The sequence below is a fragment of the Cryptomeria japonica genome, chromosome 3, assembly GCF_030272615.1.
Source record: "Cryptomeria japonica chromosome 3, Sugi_1.0, whole genome shotgun sequence".
Taxonomy (NCBI): domain Eukaryota; kingdom Viridiplantae; phylum Streptophyta; class Pinopsida; order Cupressales; family Cupressaceae; genus Cryptomeria; species Cryptomeria japonica.
In genome coordinates this window covers 164,348,664-164,373,143 of record NC_081407.1, presented here as the reverse complement: position 1 = coordinate 164,373,143, position 24,480 = coordinate 164,348,664, and the positions used below count along the sequence as shown (strand labels likewise).

Genomic DNA, 24,480 nt, shown 5'->3' with positions numbered 1-24,480 from the left:
CATCAAATCTAATCCTCACCTCTACCGTACTGCTGTCTTGCACTATACTCTGAAACCCACATGCACATCTGCACGTCTAGTTCATGTTCATGTATGAATACAGTATTCTACCAGAAGATATTTCAGAGTATTTTCCAATCTTTATATATCACAAATGATAAGGATTAAACTTTCAATGAAGAATGATTTGAAATATTGAGCAGAGGAAACTTCAATTCAACATTTTGTGATTATGGATCATGAAGAATGATTTGAAATATTGATTGAAAAAACTCATCACTGAGTCTAATCTAGAAATTATCAAGATAATTTATCATGGACTTTGGAAATTTCATGCATTTAATTAACATTTTGAGATTATCTGATTGTCTTTGTAATGAAACAATATTCAAGTATCAACTAACAACACAAATTAAAAAAATTATACTCTACATAAATCTAAGAGAGGAGCAGCAGTAAAACCCTACATATTCCAATAACCGTTCATTCCACGCGCATCTGACCCCAGAGATGAAGAATTCCTCCTAACGGGCCTTGCGAGATGCATTCTGCTTTTCAAAGTATTCAAACAAGCTCCCATCATACATACCTCTCAGGGCTTCCTTCTCAATAAAACCTTCCTTATTCTTAGCCAGTTTGTACAGAAAGCTCCATTCTCCGTGGGCTGCAAGCCTAAATAAACAAGACCAATTTCATTAAGATAATCTGGCATAGAAACTCAGAATAAAGATAAAACTTGACAAACCAATATGCTTACCATCCAAAAAGGTCATTCATATTCCTATTGCCTTTAAGCATGCTCTGCAACTCTGAATACGTGAGTTTGTCTGTATAAGTGAGAGCATATTTGCTAAAGATTGAATCAAACTTTGCAGGATCAAACCTTCCTTCAGTATCATAAACCTCTGAGTCACTTCCATGCTTTGCCTTGTGAATATTTGCAATGTATATTGGAAATAATGGTGACGGTATCCACCCCTGCTTAGGTTTTTTATCAGTGAGAACAGATGGACAGAATGAATATATCTTCACAGATGTAGAAAATAAGTGGATTGATTTATACTCACAGAAGAAGTAACATAGCTCAGGTTTACATTGATAAGGAATGCTGCTAGAATGGAGATGAAAACACCAAACCCTATAGCCCGGAAACCTGGGTAAATTCAAACCCAGAAAAGACCCACTTGTTAAAACAGTTTCAGAAGGGTCCAAAGGAAATTTAAATGATGAAATTGGGCATGGATATACAGACAATAACAGCTATAGTTTAACCTATTAAAATGTATCAAAATCAAATAATGATATATGGGGATAGATATAATTTTTCAAGGAGAAAAAAATTATTGAAAATAAGAAAACTTACAAAATAAAAGAGGACTTGCAACTTAACAAAAATTTGTAATAAATGCTGTTTCTGGATTCAACTGTGTGAGTTTGATCTCGCGCAGTTGAATCCAGAACAGCATCGAAATTATCAGTATGGACTGTAGAAATTAAACCAAGCCAGTGTTTATAAATTTTGTTTTATAAGTATGTTCTACCTATTTTATAATTTTTTTTTATTTTTCAAAAAAAGATAAAAAAATTATTAAAAACAAAAAAACTTACAAAATAAAGAAGGATCTACAACCCAACACAAAATTGTAATAAGTGCTATTTCACCCACATTTTAGATCATACAATCCATCATAAAAAATAAAATAAAAATTCCTTTCAAAAATGTGTTAATACTCACCTCACAATTGCTGTTTCAAAACCCTCCTGTTGATTATGTGTTCCCTGTTGTTGATATATATTATGCTATACCCTATTCCAAGACATGCTTATAGCTATAACTTAAGACACTTGAAATTTGGTAAAGTGGGTTGTTCGCAGTTGTTTTCAGATATATTTGGAAGATTGGTTGCAGAAAGAATGTTTACTTCTTGTCTCTGCAGTCAACAAAACTTGCCTAATGTTTGTTTGTTTCCTCTGCAGTCAATAAAACTTTCCTTTTCTCTCAAGTTAGGTATAAAAATTTGAATTTTAAATTTGTTTTCAACAAATAAAAATATAAATGTGATATCATCTAATATATTTAGAGATCAATTAGTTTAAAACAACAGAGAATACAAATTACATCTATGGAGTTTAACCTTTCTGTTATTTACAATTGTATTAAAAAATTTGGGGTCCTTAAAATTTGGAATCCTTTCAAAACTTGTTTTTGAATTGTGATTCATAACTCTAATCAAAATCATAACTTATCTTGCTCAAACAAACTTAAAAAAATCACAGTTCAGTAGTAGAGCACTGTAAAGAGAGAATTTTTTACCTTGGTAAGTTTCCCATGGATAGATAATCCCATCTTTGTTTCTGTCAAAAAAAGATACATGCTGCTGAAGAACAGTCATGTTATTATGCTGGTGATCTCTGGATCCATATTTAGAGGCTGGATCCACTGCAACCAAAGCTCTTGCCAGATCTACATTAACACAAAGTTGTCGTAATCACATCAAATACAGCAATGGGTACCACCACAAATGTACTAAAAACCAAATCTTTAAACACAAGAACTGATTCTGCCATGAAAGAATACATGGTTTTGGCATTTGATCATCCAACTTGGGGTTCAATCTGCGGAGAGCAGTGATAGGCGCATTTGCAGCAATGGTTTCCAGTGACTCCTCTGAAAAATCCATATCACTTTCTTCTTGTGCAATTTCAGAATGGATTTCCAGTCTTTAAAAAGCTTCTGATAATGCCTGCAACAAGCGATGCCCTGAACAGAATAAACTTGCCTTACTCTGTTTCAATGTTTAACTTGCCTTGTTCATCACAGAATCTAACACGGCAGTTTTATAACCACTTTTTTTCGCATTTCTTCTAAAGAACAGATTCGGGAATAAATTTTGTGAACACGCGATACTGGAGATCAATGGTAGATAATGCAGATAGTACTTTATTCAAAGTTAAATTAGATTTAAGATAGATAATGAATTTTTGATGACGGTTTTGTCATTCAGTGCTTTTCATTTGACGTTTTAAGAAAAATATTAACTGTCAAAAAATATAAAAGTAGAAGATTGAAGCAATGAAAATCAATGCACATCTTTCTTTGGAAGAAATGAAAATCATTATCTTAATGAGAAAATAATGATAAATTAGTAATATATGCAAAAATCTTAAATTTACTAAATAAGTTTCTAAATTAATACACTAATATATATTATGTATTAACATTAAATGGTAATCAATTAATAATTACTAATTTAGTAATAATAAACATTTAAATTTTAAAATTATATATATTATGACAAGTTTCTATAACAATCTTATTAACAGCGAGAGCCTTCACAAAGTAATTTTTGTCACTCAGGGCATGAGCCAATAGGCTGAACCTAATGGATAAGTCTATTATTTAAATAATTCACTTGGTAAACACTTAGATGATACTGATAATTCATGTTATAAACACTTAAATGATATTAAGTTCAAATTTTTTCCAATACATTTTTTTTAAGCTTTAAAGATCAGAACAAAATTTAATATATATAATTTTATAAAAATAATGAAGTTATGATATTTTATTGTGATATAATTTTAAAATATATAATTAAACTTATTGATTCATATTTTATTAGTGAAAAATTAAAATTATGTTTAATTATGTAAATAGTTAATTTGATGACCTATAAATCATGTGATTTATAATGTGAACAAACCATCACGACTTTTACAAATTTAAATCTTAATTAATTTCAAGACTTCACAATAATTTTATTATTACTCTTGAATTTTTCAAAGAATAGTTCACATCAAGAAGGATCATAAAGTGAGATCTTAAAATTGATAAAAATAAATTATATATAATTTAATAAGAATATTTCAATTGCAAATTTTTTATTAGAAATTATGTTTAAAAAAGTGAGATCTTAAAATTTATGAAAAATTATATTAAAAATCTATTTTTTTTCTATAAATAATCAAATGATGTTTATAAAGATGAGACATATATTTTTCAAGAGGTCATCTATTTCAATATTATTCTATTTTAAAAACATTTAACAGTCAATTTTTTCCCTAAATTTAGGGTAACATTTTAACATGTGAAAATATCTCAACTTTAGAAATAATACATACAAGGAAAAAGTTTCCAATCCTTTTAGAATGTGGTGGGAAAACTTTTGTCCATTTGTGGCCCAGCACGATTGGATAGAACATCTTCAAGTACATCCTCATCAATAATAAAAGAAAATTATTATAATAATAATTGCTCTTGACTTTTAGTAAAATTTAAAGGATATTTTATTAGTTGTTTTTATAGTTAATTAAGTAAATGTGTGATTGAAATTGGGAGAGTTCTTAAGTAAACATATTAAAATAGCAAAGATATTTAAAATACTTGATATAATGATAAAGTTTATGTTATATGTATTTAGATGGTGTTAAATTCGAATTTTCAACATTGTCTATGTGGTCACGTGGTTGAAAAAATTGTTCTCTTGGTAATTGTTAAAAGTGTCTTGGTAATGCACAAGAGTCGTTTTGTCTGTTGCATAGACACTGCCCACATACAAAAAAAAAATAGTATAGATATTTAAAATATATTTATTTTAAAAATGGTGAAATATATTATTTATTGATATTGTTTACTCTATATACAAAGTTAACTTTAGATTTTAAGAATATTATTTTTTAAATATAGATATTTTAGATTAATGTTTTTAATATATATATATATATATATATATATATATATATATATATATATATATATATGGGTAAATTGAGGAAACAACTATCTAGTCCTAGGATGCACCAAGACATAAATATTCTCCATATATTATAATGTATGTGTCAGTGCATCTTAGGGGCTGGATAGTCATTTCCATAAATTGATATAGATATTTTAAATGAGTAGGACACAATCTTAAGATTATATCTCTTGTCATCTTTTGGATATACGTATTTAAGATATTTGTGTTTATTATTAAATGACATCACTAGTATTAAATTTATTATTAAATATTATCATGTATATCCTGAATACATATATCTAAAGACATGAGAGATTCCTATCTTTCTTTTATATTAGAGATCATTTATCAAAATAACCAAAATAAATAGATAAAATATATGATGCACAATGCCAAGTTCATCCATCATGTCCATCTTTAGTGCACTCTATACAAAGATAAACTAATGTAGGAGCGTATTAGAGAAACCTATTGCATCTCCATAGAAACTCATTATGGTTCACTGTAGAGAACTAGAGTTCTACAATAACTCAAAAACACCATATCTAGATCTTAGGAGCTTTGGAGTAGGTTGTAGGAAGTTATTGATTTTAGAAGATCATAAATCAAGATATGTAGCACCTAGTTCATCAAGTAAAGTGCTAGCCGGAAAATCTTAGAGACAGGTTTGGAGAGGCTGGCACATCTTACCGCAAGAAGTCTCCAAAGTGCGAGATTTGGTGTATACAATGTAGTCTAGGGATACTATCTAAGGCCTCTATTGTAAATATAAACTTATATAGTGAGATCCATTCACCAGTAGTAATAGTGTAGAAGGTGAATAGAAGGAAGTGAATATATAAATATAAGGATATGTAATGAACACAAATTGAATATAATGAACATAAATATTTATGATTTCTCATCTATTATGTGTGTATGATGTTGTTATTTTTATTTATAACTAATCTTAGGTCTAGATATAATTCCTTGTTGCATCAATAAGACCGAGCCTTGGGTAGAAGACTACAAAATAAAAAATACTTAGGATATAAAAATCCAGTCTATAGCCCTCATATTTCTTTCCAACATTGGTTTCATTATTGAGACCTTGGTTAGGTTCTCTTGAGGTTTATTGAGAAAATTTCTAACTTTAAATCTTATACTAAATTAAGAAACAAAAATAAAATGATGAAATAGGTATTAAAACATAATTTTGTCCTCTTGATGTCTACCCTATAAGAGGGGGTTAGGTGTCAAGGGGATGGGTAATGAAAAGGAGGAAAAGGTCAGAAGAGACCTATGAAAAGATGTGAATGTTAAGGAACTTACTGGATAGTGACCATGAGACTCAATATAGGAAAATGCAATCCCAAATCAAAAACACTCATGGCCAAAGGAGACGAGAAATTCAAGAGAAATCAAATAGAAAATTGACCTAGAGAGGAAAGAAAGAATGGTCAACCCAAATGAAGAAGAGAAAAGACAAATAGAAGTGATGGAAAGAGAAGAAGGACATTGAAAAATAATAGAGATGATAAAAAAGTCAAGGTTATAGTGCATCATTAGGGGTGTTGTTGAGAACCCCAACATGGATGTTATTGGAAAAAGAAGAAAAGAATGCAGGAAGAAGGAGGAGAAGACCCCAAAGAAAATTATTTTGTTGCTAAAGAGGAACTGGAAAGCTATCGAGCAATTTTGAAAAGATCACAAATAATCAAGAACCTAAAAGATTTCCAATAGAGGAAAGTTGTAGCATAGAGGATCATGCCCTACCAGAATCTTCTACAAACCCTAAGTAGACACTCAATTTAGTCAACATACCAATTAAGTTAGATGACAAGTTTAAAGAGATCCTACAAACTTTGGATAAGGTCCTATATGTGAATGATGATTATTTAGAAATATTGATTAATACAAGTATAAGAAAATTGATAAAATAAGAAGAAAATAAAGAGGAAGAAGCTAATTCAGATTTGGATGAACAAGTTAGGTCATTAACTAATTAGATGTTGTTTACAAACCAAAGGTTTAAACATTATTGGTAAAATTCACAAACCACAAACTAGAGCCCATCCCCCCTAAGGTCTAAAACTAGAAAATTTTTGGTACAAGAGTTACCACTACAAGAGGAGAAGAAGAAATAGAAGCAAGGATAAAGAGAAGAGAGAAAAACGAAGGATACCTCTTGGAGTGAATTGTTAGGAGAAAAGTTTTTTATATTAAACTTGAAAGAGATAAAGGTAGAGAGACTAAGCCTTAGAAATGGATAAAGGAGACAAAGAAAAATACACCAAAGCTAGAAAGGAAACTAAAATAAAAGCACAAAATAACACAAAGCATTAAATTGAGACAAAACTACTAAATCTTTGGAGCATGTATTTACAAACATAATGTAAACAACAATCAAGATTATAGTCTTTGGAATAGATACTACTAAATCTTTGGAGCATGTATTTACAAACACAATGGAAACAACAATCAAGGTTATAGTCTTTGGAATACATACTACTAAAGTTTTGGAGCATGTATTTACTTGGAATTATTATAGGAAATATTGGGAAGAGATGAAGATAAGGACATATTGTTTGATTTTGTTGGATCGTTGCAAAAAGAAGAACTTGAGTGGTACATAAAAAAATACCCACAACATTTAGCCACCTAGGAGGACGTAAAGACAATTTTTTGGCTAATTTTGCAACTTTTGAAATCCCAATCGAGAGTGTTAGTAGAATGAGGAACCTAACACGGAGAGATACTAAATTTGTTAAAAGTTATGATAAAAGATTCAAAATGACTATGTATAAAATTGGAGGAACCCTTGATGAAGAAGCAAAAGATAAATAATTTATTTTCAAATTCCATAAATACATTAAGGTGGAATTGGATGGTGTATATGGTGAAAATGGATAACAATAATAACAATATTGAAAGGCTAAATGAATTCAACCACCAAACCCTAGCCTAACAATCAACAAAGATCCACCATAACATATGAAGATTACCTAAGACAATGCAAATCACATGAAATCACAAAGATTATACCATCACATGTCCAATAGGGTTTTGATCTCCATTCTTCCTATCTCCATTGATCTTGCTTGATATATTTGCTCTCAAATTTTATATGCACAAGAGCTCAACAAAGAACGGAATGTGGTTGCAAGTAGGATCGTAGTGTAGTCAATTGATCAAGTCATTAGCTCATTAGCTCATTCGGGGTTTGATAATGAAGGAAGCATCTCCTTATATAGAAGACACTATATGAAATGGAGGGATAAGATTGAGAGGTGTAAAAGGAGGTCGACTATGATTAGAGGGTAGGTAAAAGAAATAATAAAATAATGAAAGGGGTAGGTTGTGTATGAATTAAGAGATAAATGACATGTGTCATGGGTAGAAAAGGCTAATGAATTAATTAAATAAATAAAGATTTATTTAATTAATAGAAGAAGTGGGATCAATTAAATAAATAAGAATATTTATTTAATTTAGGAAAAGGATAATTTAAATAAATAAATGTATTTATTTAAATGAGAAATAAGGCTAGAAGAGGATAAATGAATTAATTAAATAAATAAAGATTTATTTAATTAATAGAAGAATTAAGCTTAGATAATTAAATAAATAAAATATTTATTTAATTAGACATGACAATTTTAGGTGTCTACATTTTACCCCTCTTTGAGACAATGCGGCTTGTCGCGTTGTTTCAAAGAAGATAATATGAACTGATACAGAGTTGCCCCAGAATGGGAATGATATGCCCCCTTGAGAGATTGGATGAAAATGTCTGAAAAGATTGCAGACAATCTCTCGATAAGAAAGAAAGGCTAGAATGGACTAACCGGATAAGGTGACAAAGTCACGGGATAATGAAGACTGACTCGAGAAATGAAGGCGAGGGATAGGGTAGGCTATAAGATAGGCCACGGGGGAAAATACATCCTCATTGTCATCCACGCATCCACAGGAGCATATTGCAGAGCGAGAATAGAGCAGGAGCAGTCAGCAGCGATGGCTTTCACTCACAGATTCGACCGCGTTCGCCGATTTCAGAGGCCAGCAGAGGCAGGAGAGCCGGTAAGTACCACCAAACCTCCTTGTACTTTGACGCATTTAATTTTGTCATTAATGCATGTCGAATAGGGTAATAAATGCGATTAGAATAGGGTCCCAAAAAATGTCAAAAATGTTTAGGCGCGTCTACGTTGGTGCTAGGCACATCTATGCAGTCTAAAAGAGCGCATTTATGTCATGTAAGCACGTTTGTGTTTGAAAAGTATGAATTTGCATCTTCTAGGTCAAATCGACAGTTCTGTGATGAACATATGCTGTCGATTGGATAAGCTGCTGAGAGGATACACTCAAGCAGGTCCTCTAGGAAGACTAGGATAGATCAAGGCACTTTGTGATGAACAGTGAGTACCAAGATAGAGTACTTTGTGATGAACAGGGAGTACTAAAATATGAGGAGCACTTTGTGATGAACAGGGAGTGCAAATGTGAGTAACACTTTGTGATGAACAGGGAGTGTCACACACGTAGTACTTTGTGATGAACAGTGAGTACCACTAGGATAAATAGAAACACTTTGTGATGAACAGTGAGTGTCACTAGGGTAGATAGCCATATGCATTTAGATAGCGAGTAGCATTTTGTGATAAACAATGAATGCCACTATAACTAACATGATTGAGTTGTTTGACTGCAGGAGTATTTGCCGATGCTAGAGTCACGGGAGAGATTCTCGTCGACGCAGAGGTTGCGACCTGAGTTGTCGCTCGAGGACAGAGTTGCCATCGAGGAGATGGGTTTGAGACATGTGTTGTATGTGCCTGAGTTTCGGGCAAACATGGGTTTGCTGACTACGCTGGCTGAGAGATGGCACTCTGAGACGTGCACGTTTCATCTGCCGATGGGTGAGATGACAGTCACCCTGGAGGATGTATACAGGATTATGCAGATACCGATTGATGGGCAGCTAATTCTGTACGATCGAGACGGAGACAGGGATGCCCTTAGACGAGTGTTCCAGGATCTAGCATTGGAGATGAGGGTGGGACATGTGGCATGGGCTACCATGACATGGACAAGAATAGCACTACCAATAGTGTTGGCAGGAGTGATCAGTGAGTTCCTCTGTATCAGTTTTGTACCATTTTGTATAATGATGTAGACACCTGCGGGTGATTGTAGCCATATGATTTTGACATCATTGTATCATGACACTTTATATATATATGAGATGATGCATCTTTGTGGCAGCTATATGCATGTGTACCTATGTGATGAGATGTTCTTATGTGATGCTTATGATATGGATGCAAATATGTATATGATGCAATGCAATATTTTTTTATATTTTTTTTTGTTCGTTTATGTTTTATATGTGTATGCATGATGCAAATGTGAATGTAAGTAATGCAGATGAATATGATAATGCAAATGTAAATTGTGCTAACAGGTGTTGTGTGCAGGATGTGATGCAGTTGTGATATCTATATGTATGTATGAAATGCTTATATGTGGTAATGCAGGTGCAACTACATGAAATGCAAATGTTTTTGGCGTGTCGTTATACTCAGTCATGTGATAGTAGGCTACGCAGACTCGAGAAGGACGATGGAAGTCAATCAAAAAAGGGGGATGGAAGACAGAAGATATGAAAGTGAAAGAACTTCTTGTGCGTTATCATCATTGAGCTTTATTATGGCAAGTAGGTTATGACAATCGAGGCATATGTTCGACCCAGAAAGTCATTGTACCTATTTGTATGGAGATAAGACAGTCACAAACAAGGAATGCCCCAATTCATACTAGACTCACAGTGTCCTCATATCCTTGGACAAGTCATAGCATTACTAAGAGACAATCCACAAACAGCAAATACAAATAGGTGACGATACCCCATCCTCGCCTTTCTAGTCAAAGACATCCTGGAGATAGAATCTCTAGTCAGAGACATCCCGGAAAAGCTAAAAGACATGTCACCAAAAAAAAAAAAAATGAAATCAAAAGAAAACCAAGACTCGACACCAACATCCACTGTAGTCCTCAAGTTTAGTGTCTCTTGTCACTTGTATAAGTCTTATTTGATTGTGGTCACAATGTTTACTTTCATAGAAAGGATAGATAGCACTAAACCATAATGTTGTCTGAGTCTGTTGAAAGATTTGATTTGTTGAAGCCCATTGTTGCTGCTATGTCTCATCTGAAACTGACTGAATCCATGAAACTGATACTTTATTGCGGAGAAGATGAAACTTTATTGCGGATCTGTGATTCAAATGTTGCTTTATTGCAGATTGTGCGCGGATAGACTGAAGAAAGCTGGAAGAAACTGTACTCCTCGAAACCTGTGATGTTCTCAGTTCCACCCCCATTACTAGACGTAGGATTTTGCCTTAGCCACAGATAGGATCTGATTTATTATGGATTGAAAGGGAGGTTTATTATGAATGGCTAACCAATCTTGGGTAGATCAATAACAAGCCATGATGGGAATGGGTAAGTTTATTATGAACGAATAGGTTGTGAGTGTGTGCAAAGTGAAATGATGAAAGTGGATCCTAAAGGAGGGAGGAGCAATGTCTCTACGCATGGCGCTGGTGACTCAGTTTTCACCATGGTACTTGCCCAGGGCGCCACCGAAGTGGTTTTCACCGTTGGACGAAATTATTTCTCTTTACTTTTTTCGATTTTTTCAATGTTTTTGTGTCACAAGGCGCCTGTTTGCCAGGTTTTCGCCAAGTAACGATTTTTTTTTGTTTTATAATTTTTTTGTATTTTTGAATTAGGATATTCCGACGAGCTATGTGTAGAACCTGCGAAGGTGCATGCTGTTGATAGGATCCTCCAAAGGTTCACCTTCTGTAGTTGAGAGCTGATATGCCCCAGAGCCATATACTGCTGTGATGATGTAAGGACCAAGCCAGTTTGGTTCGAACTTGCCCTTCTTCTCTCTGGCTTGCTGATTTTTAGGATTTTCTCTGAGAACCAAGTCACCCACCTCAAATGTGCGAGGCTTGACCTTGTGATTGTAGTTGCGACTCATTCGTTGTTGGTAAGCCTTGAGATGATTAAAAGCAGTTTGTCTCCGTTCATCCAGTAGTTCTAGTTCTTGTAAGCGAGAGACTCTGTAATCTTCATCAGTGATGATGTTTTGCAAAGAGACCCATAAAGAGGGTAACTCGACCTCAATAGGCAAGATGGCTTCAGAACCATATACTAGTGAATAGGGTGTAGCTCCTGTAGGTGTACGGATGCTTGTGCGGTAGGCCCAAAGTGCAGGATTAAGTTGGATATGCCAATTACGGCCAGCATCATCGACTGTCTTTTTGAGGATTTTAAGGATTATTTTTTTAGACGCCTCAGCTTGGCCATTGCCTTGGGGGTAATATGGTGTGGAGAAAAGATGAGAGATATGGAAGCGGTCACAGAGTTCGCGAACATCCTGATTTTTGAAGGGACGCCCGTTATCAGTGATAATGGAAACAGGAATACCATATCGGCAAATGATATAGTTAAGGATGAATGTAGCAATCTATTTGCCAGTAACTTGTGTGAGAGGCACGACTTCAATCCATTTTGTAAAATACTCTGTGGCAGTGATAATGAATTTATGACCATTGGAAGAAGGAGGGTGAATCTTGCCTATGAGATCGAGTCCCACTGACAAAAGGGCCAAGGAGACGCAAGTGGTTGAAGTTCTTGTGCTGGCGCATGTATGAGATCTCCATGAATTTGACATTGCTTACATTTCTTGACAAACTGATATGAGTCTTTCTCCATATTGGGCCAGTAATATCCAGTCCTGATAAGTTTCTTGGCCAAGGTAAGACCACTAGCATGTGGACCACATATCCCTTCATGCACTTCCCGTAACGCAATCTGAGCTTCGTCGCTTTCTAAACATCTAAGAAGAGTGCCATCTAGACCTCGTCGGTATAGGATATCAGCTAAAATGACATATTGAGAGGATTGGCGAATGAAAGTGCGACGTTGGTTATTTGATAGATCAGGAGGTAAAGTATTGTCTCGTAGGTATGTGAAAATGGAACCATATAACTGGGATTCGGGACCGACAACACATATCATCTCAGTAGGGATTATCTCATATGAAGGGACCAAAAGGTTATCCACCAAGAACTCATAGCGGGTCTCGTTTGGAGGTAAATCAATCAATGAAGCAATTGTAGCCATGGCATCTGCGGCTCGATTCTGCTCTCTTAGTATCTGCTCAAAATCTATCTTTGTGAAGTGTTGTTTCAGATCATCCACCATTTGTTTATAAGGCATTAACTTTTCATCTTTTGTTTGATAATCACCAGTTGCTTGACGGATAACAAGTTGGGAGTCTCCAAAAACACGAAGTTCCTGGATCTTCCATTGAACTGCAATTCGTAATCCTGTTGTTAATGCCTCATATTCCGCTATATTGTTGGTGCAAGGAAATGATAAGCGGTATGATTTTGGTATAGAATCCCCTTGAGGAGTTATAAAGAGAATACCAGCTCCTGCCCCAAGCTATGTGTATGAGCCGTCAAAGTATAGTTGCCATGGCTTTGCATGTGATATTGTTAAAATGGATTCATCTGGAAATTCTGAATTTAGAGGAACATCATCAATCATGGGGGCATCTGCTAACTGATCTGTGATGGCTTGTCCTTTGATTGCTTTTCTGTCCACATACTCGATGTCGAATTCACTCAGTATCATTACCCATTTGGCCAGTCGCCCAGTAAGCGTTGCCTTATTGAGAAGGTATTTCAACGGATCTATCCTTGCAACCAACTTAGTCTTATGACTGAGCATGTAATGTCGTAATTTTTGTGAAGCAAAGACCACGGCGAGACATGCGCGCTCAATTGGTGTGTAGTTTAGCTCGTATCCCACCAATGTGCGATTGATATAGTATATTGCTTTTTCCTTGCCTTCAGCGATTTGTTGCGCTAAGAGTGCCCCCAGTGCTATTGGAGTAGCTGATATGTATAGTAACTGATGCCCTGCAAAATGGCACAAGGTTAGTCTATGATCAAAGAACACAAAAACACACAAAACATTAGTGTTAGTCAATCGAAAACTAATCTAAAAAGGCATACCAAAAGAGAGACTACAAGCATGCAAGCATATTTAACTATCAAAGCAAACATGATGAGGCATCTCCAAATACCTCCTAACATACTCTTAGTTCCTTCTCCCTTGTTCCTCTCCTCTCCAAGTTCCAAAATAGTGTAGCTCTCAGCAGCTTTTTGCACTATGGATGCTTATGGAGGATTGAGATTTAATATTAAGCTTCAAATATGAAATGAAAAGCTAAATACTATGCTATTGATGCTAAAATGATATATTTTAACCAAAAATGATAAGGTGTTAGATTGCTTATGCTAAATGCTCTCTAAAAATGTCTATAGCTTAAATGCATACAAGTTTTCAGGATCTAGACTATGAAGGAATGGGCTCTATTTATAGGAAAAATGGAGCAATGGATGGCCAGGATTGAAAGGTTTAATCAAGGGTCAAGCTTGAAAGTTGGGGATCCATGTGCACAATTTGCACCAATGAAATGGTGACAAGTGTCAACATAAGATTGGGTTGAGAGAAGAGGTTGGAGGCATTAAATGCCTGAGGAGACCTCATGGTTATCTAGAAGGTAAGGGTCAAGCCTAAATTAGGATTACCCACTGGATTAGGAGTTAATGCAAGGATAAACCTTTCTGCAAATGATTAAGAGATAATCATGGTCAAAGCATTAAAGGCTTGATGAGACCCTTGGGTTGGGTAGAGGTTGAGTCAAAACAAATGTTTTAACCATGTGGGAGGGTTTGAGGTAACCATTAATGGTTATTGGAGACTTTGGGGATTAAGTAGTTGAAGGTTGGAAGCTTTCAAAGGTTATCCAAGACTTTTAGGCTTTTAGTGGTTGAAGGTTGAAAGCTTTTAATGGTTATCAAAGACTTTTAGGCTTTGAGAAGTGACTCCATTTTGCTTAGGAATGTGACAATAATTAGGGGATGGATTAAGTTAATTAGGAAGGGGTTAGAAGAATCTAGAAGGGGATTAGATTTTGCAAGTGGATTTGGTGGGTGAGGGAAAATAGGATTTTAGTAAAATAAAAATTCATTTATTTCAATAAATGTGTGCAAGTTGTATTTGGATAAATATTCAAATAAATATTAATTTATTTAAATGAGAAAAAGGAAGATAAAGCATTAAAATGCTTGAAGACTTTGAGGGGAACCATTAAAGGCTTGAAGACTTTAAGGAAAACCATTAAAGTCTTAAGAAGACTATAGAAGGAAGCCATCAAGTTTGAAGACTTTAAAGCCATCAAGTTTGAATACTTTAAGGGAAACCATTAAAGGTTTCAAGTGGGTGAGGATAAATAGGATTTTAAATAAATAATTTATTTAAAATAGTTGTGCAACTTGCTTTTGTAGGAAAATACAAGTGGGTGGAGGATAAAGGTGATTTAAATAAATTATTTATTTAAAATAATTGTGCAACTTGCTTTTGTAGGAAAATACAAGTGGGTGGAGGATAAAGGTGATTTAAATAAATGATTTATTTATTTAAATGTGAGAGGTGGGATTTTGGGGGATTTAAATAAATATTAATTTATTTAAATGTGAGAGGTGGGATTTTGGGGGATTTAAATAAATATTAATTTATTTAAATGTGAGAGAAGATTTAATTAAACAAATATGATTTATTTATTTAATTAATGGTATGAATTTGGTTAAGTGAATTAAATCAAATAAATTGAATAATTTATTTAATTAATAGGAGAAGAGCGTTAAGATGAATTAATTAAATATTAATTTAATTAATTATTAATTGATGGTTAAATAATCAAATAAATACTAAGTATTCATTTAATTAAGTGGACAGATTTATGTGACTACAGTAACAGTGGTTGATCTGGAACTGGTGGCATCAGAACTGGCGGATTTAGAAGATAATCTTTGAGCATCTGGAAAGCCTGTTGACAGTTGTCATCCCATTTGAATTTGATGTTTTTATGTAGCAGGTGCTGAAAAGGATTACACTTATCTGCCAGTTGTGCTATATGAATCTTCGAATGGACTGGAGTCTCCCTTGTAAGGATCGAAGTTGACTGATATTTCTGGGTGGTTGCATTCCCAAGATAGCTTTGACTTTTGCTGGATCCGCTTCAATTCCTCTTTTGGATACAATGAATCCTAGGAGCTTCCCAGAGGTTACTCCAAAGACACATTTCTTAGGGTTTAATCTTACTTTGTACTTTTCCAACTGATCAAAGGCAACTGAAAGTATGTCCAAATGTGTATTTCTGTCTATTGATTTGACCAAGAGATCGTCAACATAATCTTCCATAGTTATGTGCATGAGATCATGAAAGATAGTAGTCATAGCTCTTTGATATGTAGCACCTGCATTCTTTAACCCAAAAGGCATGACATTCCAGCAGAAAGTTCCCCACGGACAAGTAAATGCTGTTTTATGTTGATCCTCAAGTGCAATTCTTATCTGATTATAGCCAGAGAATCCATCCATTAATGATAGCATTTCGTGACCTGCTGTGAGATCAACAATCAAGTCAATGTTTGGTAATGGGAAGTCATCCTTTGGACAAGCTTTGTTGATGTCTCTGAAATCTGTGCAAATTCTGATGCTGCGATCTGGTTTACTGACAGGTACCAAGTTAGAGATCCATTCAGGATAATCAATTGGATGTATGAATCTGACATCGAGTAATTTCTCAAGTTCTGCTTTGACTAGTAATGCCACTTGTGGATGCATTTTTCTCAATTTCTATTTTACTGGTTTTGCCCCCGGTTTGACTGTCAGATGATGCATTACCAAATCCAGATCCAATCCAGGCATATCAGTGTATGACCAGGCGAAGTTGATTTGTCGCTTTTTGAAGAAACTTATGAATTTCGACTTTTCAGACTCTGTCAATGATTGAGCTAGGAATATGTTGTGTGGAACCTCTTCTGTACCAATGTTTGTTTTGATAGTCTCCTCTACCAACATGGATGATTTTTCCTTATATGATGCTGGGAGAATGTCGAGCCTTCCATCTTCGGGCGCCTCAGAGAGGTTTTCACCCTCAGATACGTCCTTTCTTTTTACTTTTTTGGAATCAGATAGCGCCACAGTGTGGTTTTCACCATAAGACCCTTGATTTGTTCTTATTTTCACATTTTTGCGACTGGAAGGTCCGACACCCTCACCAAAATATGCCACGCTATTGAGTTCTATGGTGTATCCCGCTTTATGGTCTCCAGGGGGAAGATCATCTCGTATGCCTAGATAATCAATAAAAGCTTCATCGTTTTGGAATGTATCCAACTGTGCAGGTCCTTCATTATCCCAGTCAATGAGTTGGTGATGAACAAGGGGAAGGCCGTTAATGTCTTCGAAGTTAGCGGGGCTAAGAGTGAAGATGTGGTTATATTCGGGTATGTCAAAGTAATTATCGAGGTCATCGATGGCACTCTCCTCATCAGTCTCGATCATGAACGAATCCAAATTATCATCACTAGTAGCGCATTCCGGAACAGGTGTTCTCATCCTATGTGATTTCAACCTAGAACCTTGAGACAAGGACTATGTAGACTCCTCATGGGTTGTTTCTTGACCAACTCTGAATTTGTTATAAAACTCCTCCTCTTCTGTGGGTTCACCTGGCTCTCTAAATGTCTCGGTGAGCTCATAGTCACTGGAGGATTTGTCTGAACCCCATTCCCATTCGTTGGAGTCTGTGGAATAGCAATCCTCTTGTTGAATTTTGGCAATTTTGATTCGTGATGCCTCTTCTGTCCTTTTAGTGTGGATCTTGGAAGTCAGAAAACCAAGTCCCTTCAAGTGTTCCCTTTTTACAATCAATTTAGGTTGTAAGGGCTCCATAACGCCTTCTTTTTGTAACCCAAGAGGGCTTTCTCCATCATACCCGAATTTTTGTAGAATCTTGAAGCCTTTGCCATATTTCTCACAGGGTATATTGATCTAATCTTGTGTGTCATCTTCAATGTCTTTGTAGAGAATTTTATATAAACCTTCCTCTTCTAGTTCGCCCCATCTTTGAAAGGTAGTAGGGTCCCATTTGAGTGTCATGATGGATGTTTGCTTGTTAGGATGTGGCCTTCCATATTCTTTTGGAGAGCTCATGACTTGTCGTAAATACATGGTCTGATTTAAAGTGTATTCTCCCATGCCTTTGTCCTGAAATCTGCCTTTAAGTTCACCCTATTTTGATGTCGAAGGTTTCAATGACTCAGGGTCAATGTATGCCGAAGAAGGAACAACTTCACGATTACTGGGAATGATGATCTCAGTATGTGATCTCAAGTTATTGCAATATATGAACGGATTAGGATCACCATTAACTGTTACCTCGACTCCATTGTGAGGAAACTTAATGCATTGGTGATATGTCGATGGGACTGCCCTCATTTCATGAATCCAAGGACGTCCTAGCAATATATTATAAGTGAGATCTAAATCCAGGACTTGGCAAACCACATCCTTTGTAGCTGGCCCAATTCTTAGAGGTAAGGTGACTGTGCCCTTGGATGAGCATTCTTCATCATCATATGCCTTGATGGTGATTTGATTTTTTGAATTCACAGCTTTATCAGAATATCCCAATTGTTTAATGGTGCTCAATGTACAAATGTTTAGACCAGCTCCTCCATCTATCAAGACTCGCTTTATTCGATGTTTGTGTATGAAGGCTTCAATATGTAATGGTGCATTATGTGGCTGACTTACGGAGGCGTCATCGGCTTCCGTGAATGTAAGGGAGTGTGGAATGGAAAAGTATCCCACCATGGCTTGAAACTGGTCCACGTTCAGATTAGTAGGAACGGCGGTGTCTCTCAAGATTTTATCAAGAATGGCTTTATGAGCGGGGGATATGCGTAAGAGTTCAAGGATTGAAATGAGCGCGGGTGTCTTCCCTAACTGTTCTACAAGGTCATACTCAGGTTTGGTAGATGAAGAAGTGGTGTTTTTAGTTGAAGCACTGGCAAAGTAATTTTACCTCGATGAGTTGTAACATGACACTCAAAGGTAGGCTCGGAAGAAGATCCAACATCTCTTAGGACAATCTTGGATCGCTGAGGAGGATTCTCAGGGTTTTTGTTCTTGATGGTAATAGTAGAGATATGATTGTCCATCGAGATATGATTGATAGTTGAATCATAGTTGTAAGGTGCTCTAGTATAGTTGGCTTGATCATCCGTGACTTTAACTTTTCCCTTGTCATGTTTTGTGAATGGTTCCTTAAACATCTCATGTTCTTGATTGGATGAGTGTCCCTCAATCTCAATGTCACCTCTATCAATGAGATCTTGCACAATATTCTTCAGTCGATGACAATTACCTATTTTATGACCCTTGCTTTTATGAAATTCACAATCCTCATCATCATTCCACCAATTTGGTTTGACCTTTGGTTCATATGGTGGGAAATCTGGAATTGTGATCACCTTGTTTGCCACCAGCTTTTTGAAGACTGACTCAAGTGGTTCTCCCAAAGGAGTGTACTTCCTCCATGACCTGGAAGTTGTTTGAGCATTCACTTGATTGTTTGTAGAACTTGATCCCGAAAAGATGAATTTGGGTCGCACTGTGTTGGCATCAACAACACCATCATTGACTGTGTTCTTGTTTTTATTCCAAAATCTTGGCTTGTCTTTTCCTTTAAAGTCATCTTTGTTTTCCTTGAATATCTTAATGATTCCTTGCTCAATTAGGACCTTCTCTGTTGCTAAGCCTTTTTCAATGACGTCCTTGAAGGTGGACAAACAAGCTTTCCTTAGATCATAGTCAATGTTTTTATTAACATTCTGGGTGAACATTTCTACCATTTGTTTTTGTGGGATTTCGCAAGAGCATCTGCTGGCTAGATTTCTCCATCTTTGTAAAAATGATGCAAAAGATTCTCCCTCTTTTTGCTTAGTGTTGCACAAAGTAGTGACTGATATGTCTATCTCTATGTTATAGGAGAAATGTTGAATAAATGCCTCTGCTAAGTCACCCCATGACTTAATTCCAGGTGGAAGTTGGGAGAACCATTCCATAGCTTGATCACCTAAGCTTTGTGGGAATAATCTCATCAAATATGTCTCTTCTGAAGCTACTTCAATGCAAGCTGTGAAAAATTGTCTTATGTGTGCCTTAGGATCCCCTTTTCCTCTATACTTGTCAAATTTAGGCGTCACAAAGTGTGTAGGAAATGGAGGCATTGGAATGCTCTTGTCAAATGGATAAGGACATATGTCTCTCATTGTGTATGTTGGCTTTGGTGCATTTATGTCCTCCATTTTCTTTTGTAAGTCCCTGATTTTTTGTTCCAAACTGCTCTTAGGTGGAGATCGACTTCTTGGACCATATCCTATGTTTGAGGTACCCATTGGAGGAGGTAAATGTTGCATATATGGATGATATTGATCATACACATGTTCATATGGAGGAGGTCTATAGTGATGCTGCGTATATGGACCATTTGGTATAGATTCATGTTGAGGAACCCCATATCTATTTTGCGCATGTATACCATATTCTACAGGAATGTCATGTTCTATTGTGTTGCCCCCAAATTTGACATGAGGTTTCCTTGTGTCCAAATTTTGAGCATGCCTTGGAATATCCCATTGCTTTGGTGGTTAATCCTTAGCATTGATATGTGATTGAGCATATTTTTCTCCATAAGACTTCCATAATGGTCTGCAAAGGTGAGTATCATATGTTTGACCATGTGTATGTGGGACCTCTGGTTTTTGAAGCAAAGCTGATGGTGATTCAGGTACCATGTGTGGTCCTCTATTTCCTCCACTATTAGGTCTCCTTTGATCCATGTTGGAGTGAGGTTGTTGCAAAGGTCTATGTTCCATTATTTGAGACATGTCAAAATCATGAGGTATCTTGGCTCCACTTTGTGCCATCATGTGTAAGAAGTATTGTCTATCTCTCCTCATTATTTCCTCAACCAATCGATTGAAATGGGGATTCATAATGGATTCTTCCACATCTGCTAAATGTATTGAAAAATTGTCCATATTGTCATTGTGTGTAGCATTGTTGTTTATAGTGTCTGCGTTCTCCACATTTGGAATGTTTCTATAGACATCCATGTCAGGTAATGTAGTGTGATCAGTATTGAAAAATAAATCATTGTCATACTCATAAAAACTCATGTTTGCGGACTCTTGAGCCTCTTTAGTTTCTCTCCTAGATTTTTGAAGACGGGTTTCAACCATGAACTAGGTATTGACCAAGATGTGTGAGACTAGATGAAAAATGGAAAGAGTATGGAAGACCAAGAGTTGTATGGAGTGTAAATGAATTTGAGGTGTACTTGCAAATGTCCAAGGTGTAAGACCAAGTATGTATGTAGTAGAGTAGGTGTGACTTCCAAAGAGAGGATAGTTTCTCTTGATGAGGTAAGCTGACCTTGACCCTAAGTAAGACCAAATGAGACCCAAAGGTAAGAAACCTTGATGAGGGACCACTTAGCAAAGTGTTGTTGTATGTAGTGTGTTGACAAAGTATGATGAGGAAAAGCAAGTGACCTTTTGACCCAAGTTTAGACAAGTATGAATGTAAAATGAGATGTGAAGAAATGATGGACTATGTGAGACCCAAGGACATGTTGAATGCTAAATGAAACCTGAAGAAACAACCTAGGAAGCTCAAGTATTCCGAAACTGATTTCTTTTGTTTGCTGGACTGTAACAATTTTTTAATTCTGGACACAGACACGACTGTATACTTCACAGATGCGGTTCCCTGACATAGACGCTACTCTGTTTAACATAGACGCACTTCTGAGATTCTCTTGTTTATGTTTGCTGGACTGTAAAATTTTTTTTTGCAATTTTGAACACGGACGTGCCTGTATACTTCACAGACGCGGTTACCCGACACAGACGCTACTCTGTTTAACACAGACACTGTTATAAAAACAGATGCTATTCTGCCCTTCACAGATGCGCTTAGACAACATAGACGCGGTTAAAACAGACACAAATGCGTTTCTGTAAGTTTTGTGCAATTTTTTCAATCTGTGAAGTTGTTTTGTTGTGACCCAATCTGACTGTTTGACTGATTTTCGTGACAAGAGGACACAATGTTGATGAGGACCCAATGTTTGCAAGTGTTTAGACTGACAATGACTCCAAGAAAAGTGTGTTGTTTGATGTAAAATGTTTTGCATACACTTGAAGACACAAAAGACACAATGTTTTGCTGTTTGGTCTTGAATGTTTTGAATGTTTAACATAAGTCAAGCACAATTCTTATGGCTGGCCAAGACAATAGTTGTTGATCCCACATGGGGTTTTACCCCCGAGGCTATGCTATTCAGAGCGGATACTTAGATGTTTGACCTCACTGGCTCCACCCTCGGCACTCACTTCTCGGGTCAGCCAAGCATCAGTCCCCATGAAAACTCCCCATGGCGAACTTTGTATCTCTACTAAGAACCGTATGTGTGTGGGCCGCTACCAGAGGTCCGACCTCCTGCCCCAACAACTAGAAGGATTTGGGCCTCTAAAACAAAATGGTGCTAGTAAGGGCATCCGCTCGTGTGGCCATACATGCAGCACTTTCAGCTCTGTAAATATAGAAGGCTCCCAGCCGGTAGGGGTTATGCCCTACGAATGATCAAATAAATTTGATCAAACAGGTTTATGGGGAGACATAGTGTCGGTATGAACTAATCAGCACACGTTATCCATAGTTTTCACCATGAATACATTTGATTATAGTGGTTCGGATGAGGTGGGTTTTCCTTGCTACCACTTGGGTCGTCCTCTTCTCACTAGTAGTCCTAATGACCACACGGGAAGACAGGCCCTCTAAAGATTAAACAAAAAGAGCCTATTGCTCAAGACACAAAAGACAATGATTCAATTTTAGTGCACCAATGGAAGTGTTTGCTAGTCTATGAAAACAAGGCACACAATAAAAATCAAAAACTCTTGCCAAGGACCTGCAACAAAGAGTTGTTAGTAGTTTGGGTTGTTTCAAATGATCACCCCTTCCTGCAAGCACACAAGTTAGGTAAATTTTTAAAACCCAAAAGACTTTGTGAAAATAGGGGCCTTCAACCAAATGATTTAGCTTCCAAGGCAAGCTACACCCATTGTGTTAGCTAGATTTGAAAATGTTAGTCCAAAAATAAACCAGATCTGAAAACCCTAAATGCAAAATCCGAAAACCGAATCAATAAAATTTCCAAAATTTTGAAACAGGCAATACACAGACGCGATTACCTCCTACGCAGACGCGACTCCGCAACAGAAACGTGGTTCTGTGAGACACAGGTGTGATTAAAGACCACAGACGCGCTTTCTATACGCAGACGCGGGTGAAAACGACACAGACACGCTTCTGTAACGCAGACGCGCTTCTGTAACACAGACGTGGATAAAAAAGACACAGACGCGCCTCTCCCGGAACCTGCAAAATGAAATATTTCCAAAACACAGACGCGAATCCAGTTGTCTCAGACGTGCCAGAAAATAAAAAACGCGATCCAAAAGTGCGCAGACGCGAAAAATACCAAAAAAAAATGCTGCCGAAAATGTCCGATCTGCAACTTCAAAAACACAAAATCTGCAACAAGGAAGTTAAATGCAAAGGGACAAGAGTCCCACCGGGCGTGCCAAAATGTATATGGTGAAAATGGATAACAATAATAACAATATTGAAAGGCTAAATGAATTCAACCACCAAACCCTAGCCTAACAATCAACAAAGATCCACCATAACATATGAAGATTACCTAAGACAATGCAAATCACATGAAATCATAAAGATTATACCATCACATGTCCAATAGGGTTTTGATCTCCATTCTTCCTATCTCCATTGATCTTGCTTGATATATTTGCTCTCAAATTTTATATGCACAAGAGCTCAACAAAGAACGGAATGTGGTTGCAAGTAGGATCGTAGTGTAGTCAATTGATCAAGTCATTAGCTCATTAGCTCATTCGGGGTTTGATAATGAAGGAAGCATCTCCTTATATAGAAGACACTATATGAAATGGAGGGATAAGATTAAGAGGTGTAAAAGGAGGTCGGCTATGATTAGAGGGTAGGTAAAAGAAATAATAAAATAATGAAAGGGGTAGGTAGTGTATGAATTAAGAGATGAATGACATGTGTCATGGGTAGAAAAGGCTAATGAATTAATTAAATAAATAAAGATTTATTTAATTAATAGAAGAAGTGGGATCAATTAAATAAATAAGAATATTTATTTAATTTAGGAAAAGGATAATTTAAATAAATAAATGTATTTATTTAAATGAGAAATAAGGCTAGAAGAGGATAAATGAATTAATTAAATAAATAAAGATTTATTTAATTAATAGAAGAATTAAGCTTAGATAATTAAATAAATAAAATATTTATTTAATTAGACATGACAATTTTAGGTGTCTACAGATGGTAGAATCTTTGAGAAATACACTGAATTAATAGCCATGGCATAATAGATACACGCACAACCCTAGAGAAGGATAGAAAAGGACAAAACTACAAAATCCTTGAAGATCTATAGTTAAAGATACAAAATCCAGTGTATAAAAAGAGATTAGGGCCAATGAGCCTAAAAAGGCCAAGGAGATTTGGTGAACATATTATAATAGAGAAGGACACATCTAGAATGAATTCCCTAAGTCCCAAGCAAATTAAACACTTGTTGTAGTCAAATTAGTAAAACCTTAGAATTCTATGTTTTGTGCAATCTATAAGGAAT

At 35.9% G+C, this 24,480-nt stretch overlaps 1 protein-coding gene across 1 annotated transcript; it reads right to left on the bottom strand.

The window, feature by feature from the left end:
• Nucleotides 1-318: 318 nt before the first annotated feature.
• Nucleotides 319-2,901, bottom strand: LOC131043392 (peroxygenase). The gene is made up of 5 exons (XM_057976584.2): nucleotides 2,579-2,901; nucleotides 2,315-2,464; nucleotides 1,068-1,153; nucleotides 758-978; nucleotides 319-672 (listed from the first exon to the last, which is right to left on the bottom strand). Exons 1-5 carry the CDS (start codon nucleotides 2,679-2,681, stop codon nucleotides 525-527), a joined length of 708 nt encoding a protein of 235 aa, XP_057832567.1. The 5' UTR covers nucleotides 2,682-2,901; the 3' UTR covers nucleotides 319-524.
• Nucleotides 2,902-24,480: the final 21,579 nt, after the last annotated feature.

What these genes read in the sequence shown, in the direction of transcription:
- LOC131043392 (XM_057976584.2), bottom strand. Translation starts at nt 2,681, where the DNA reads ATGGATTTTTCAGAGGAGTCACTGGAAACCATTGCTGCAAATGCGCCT. An exon ending in TGATCAAATGCCAAAACCAT is followed by an intron (nt 2,465 to 2,578) that starts GTATTCTTTCAT and finishes GTGTTAATGTAG; the next exon opens with ATCTGGCAAGAGCTTTGGTT. An exon ending in TGAGCTATGTTACTTCTTCT is followed by an intron (nt 979 to 1,067) that starts GTGAGTATAAAT and finishes AAACCTAAGCAG; the next exon opens with GGGTGGATACCGTCACCATT.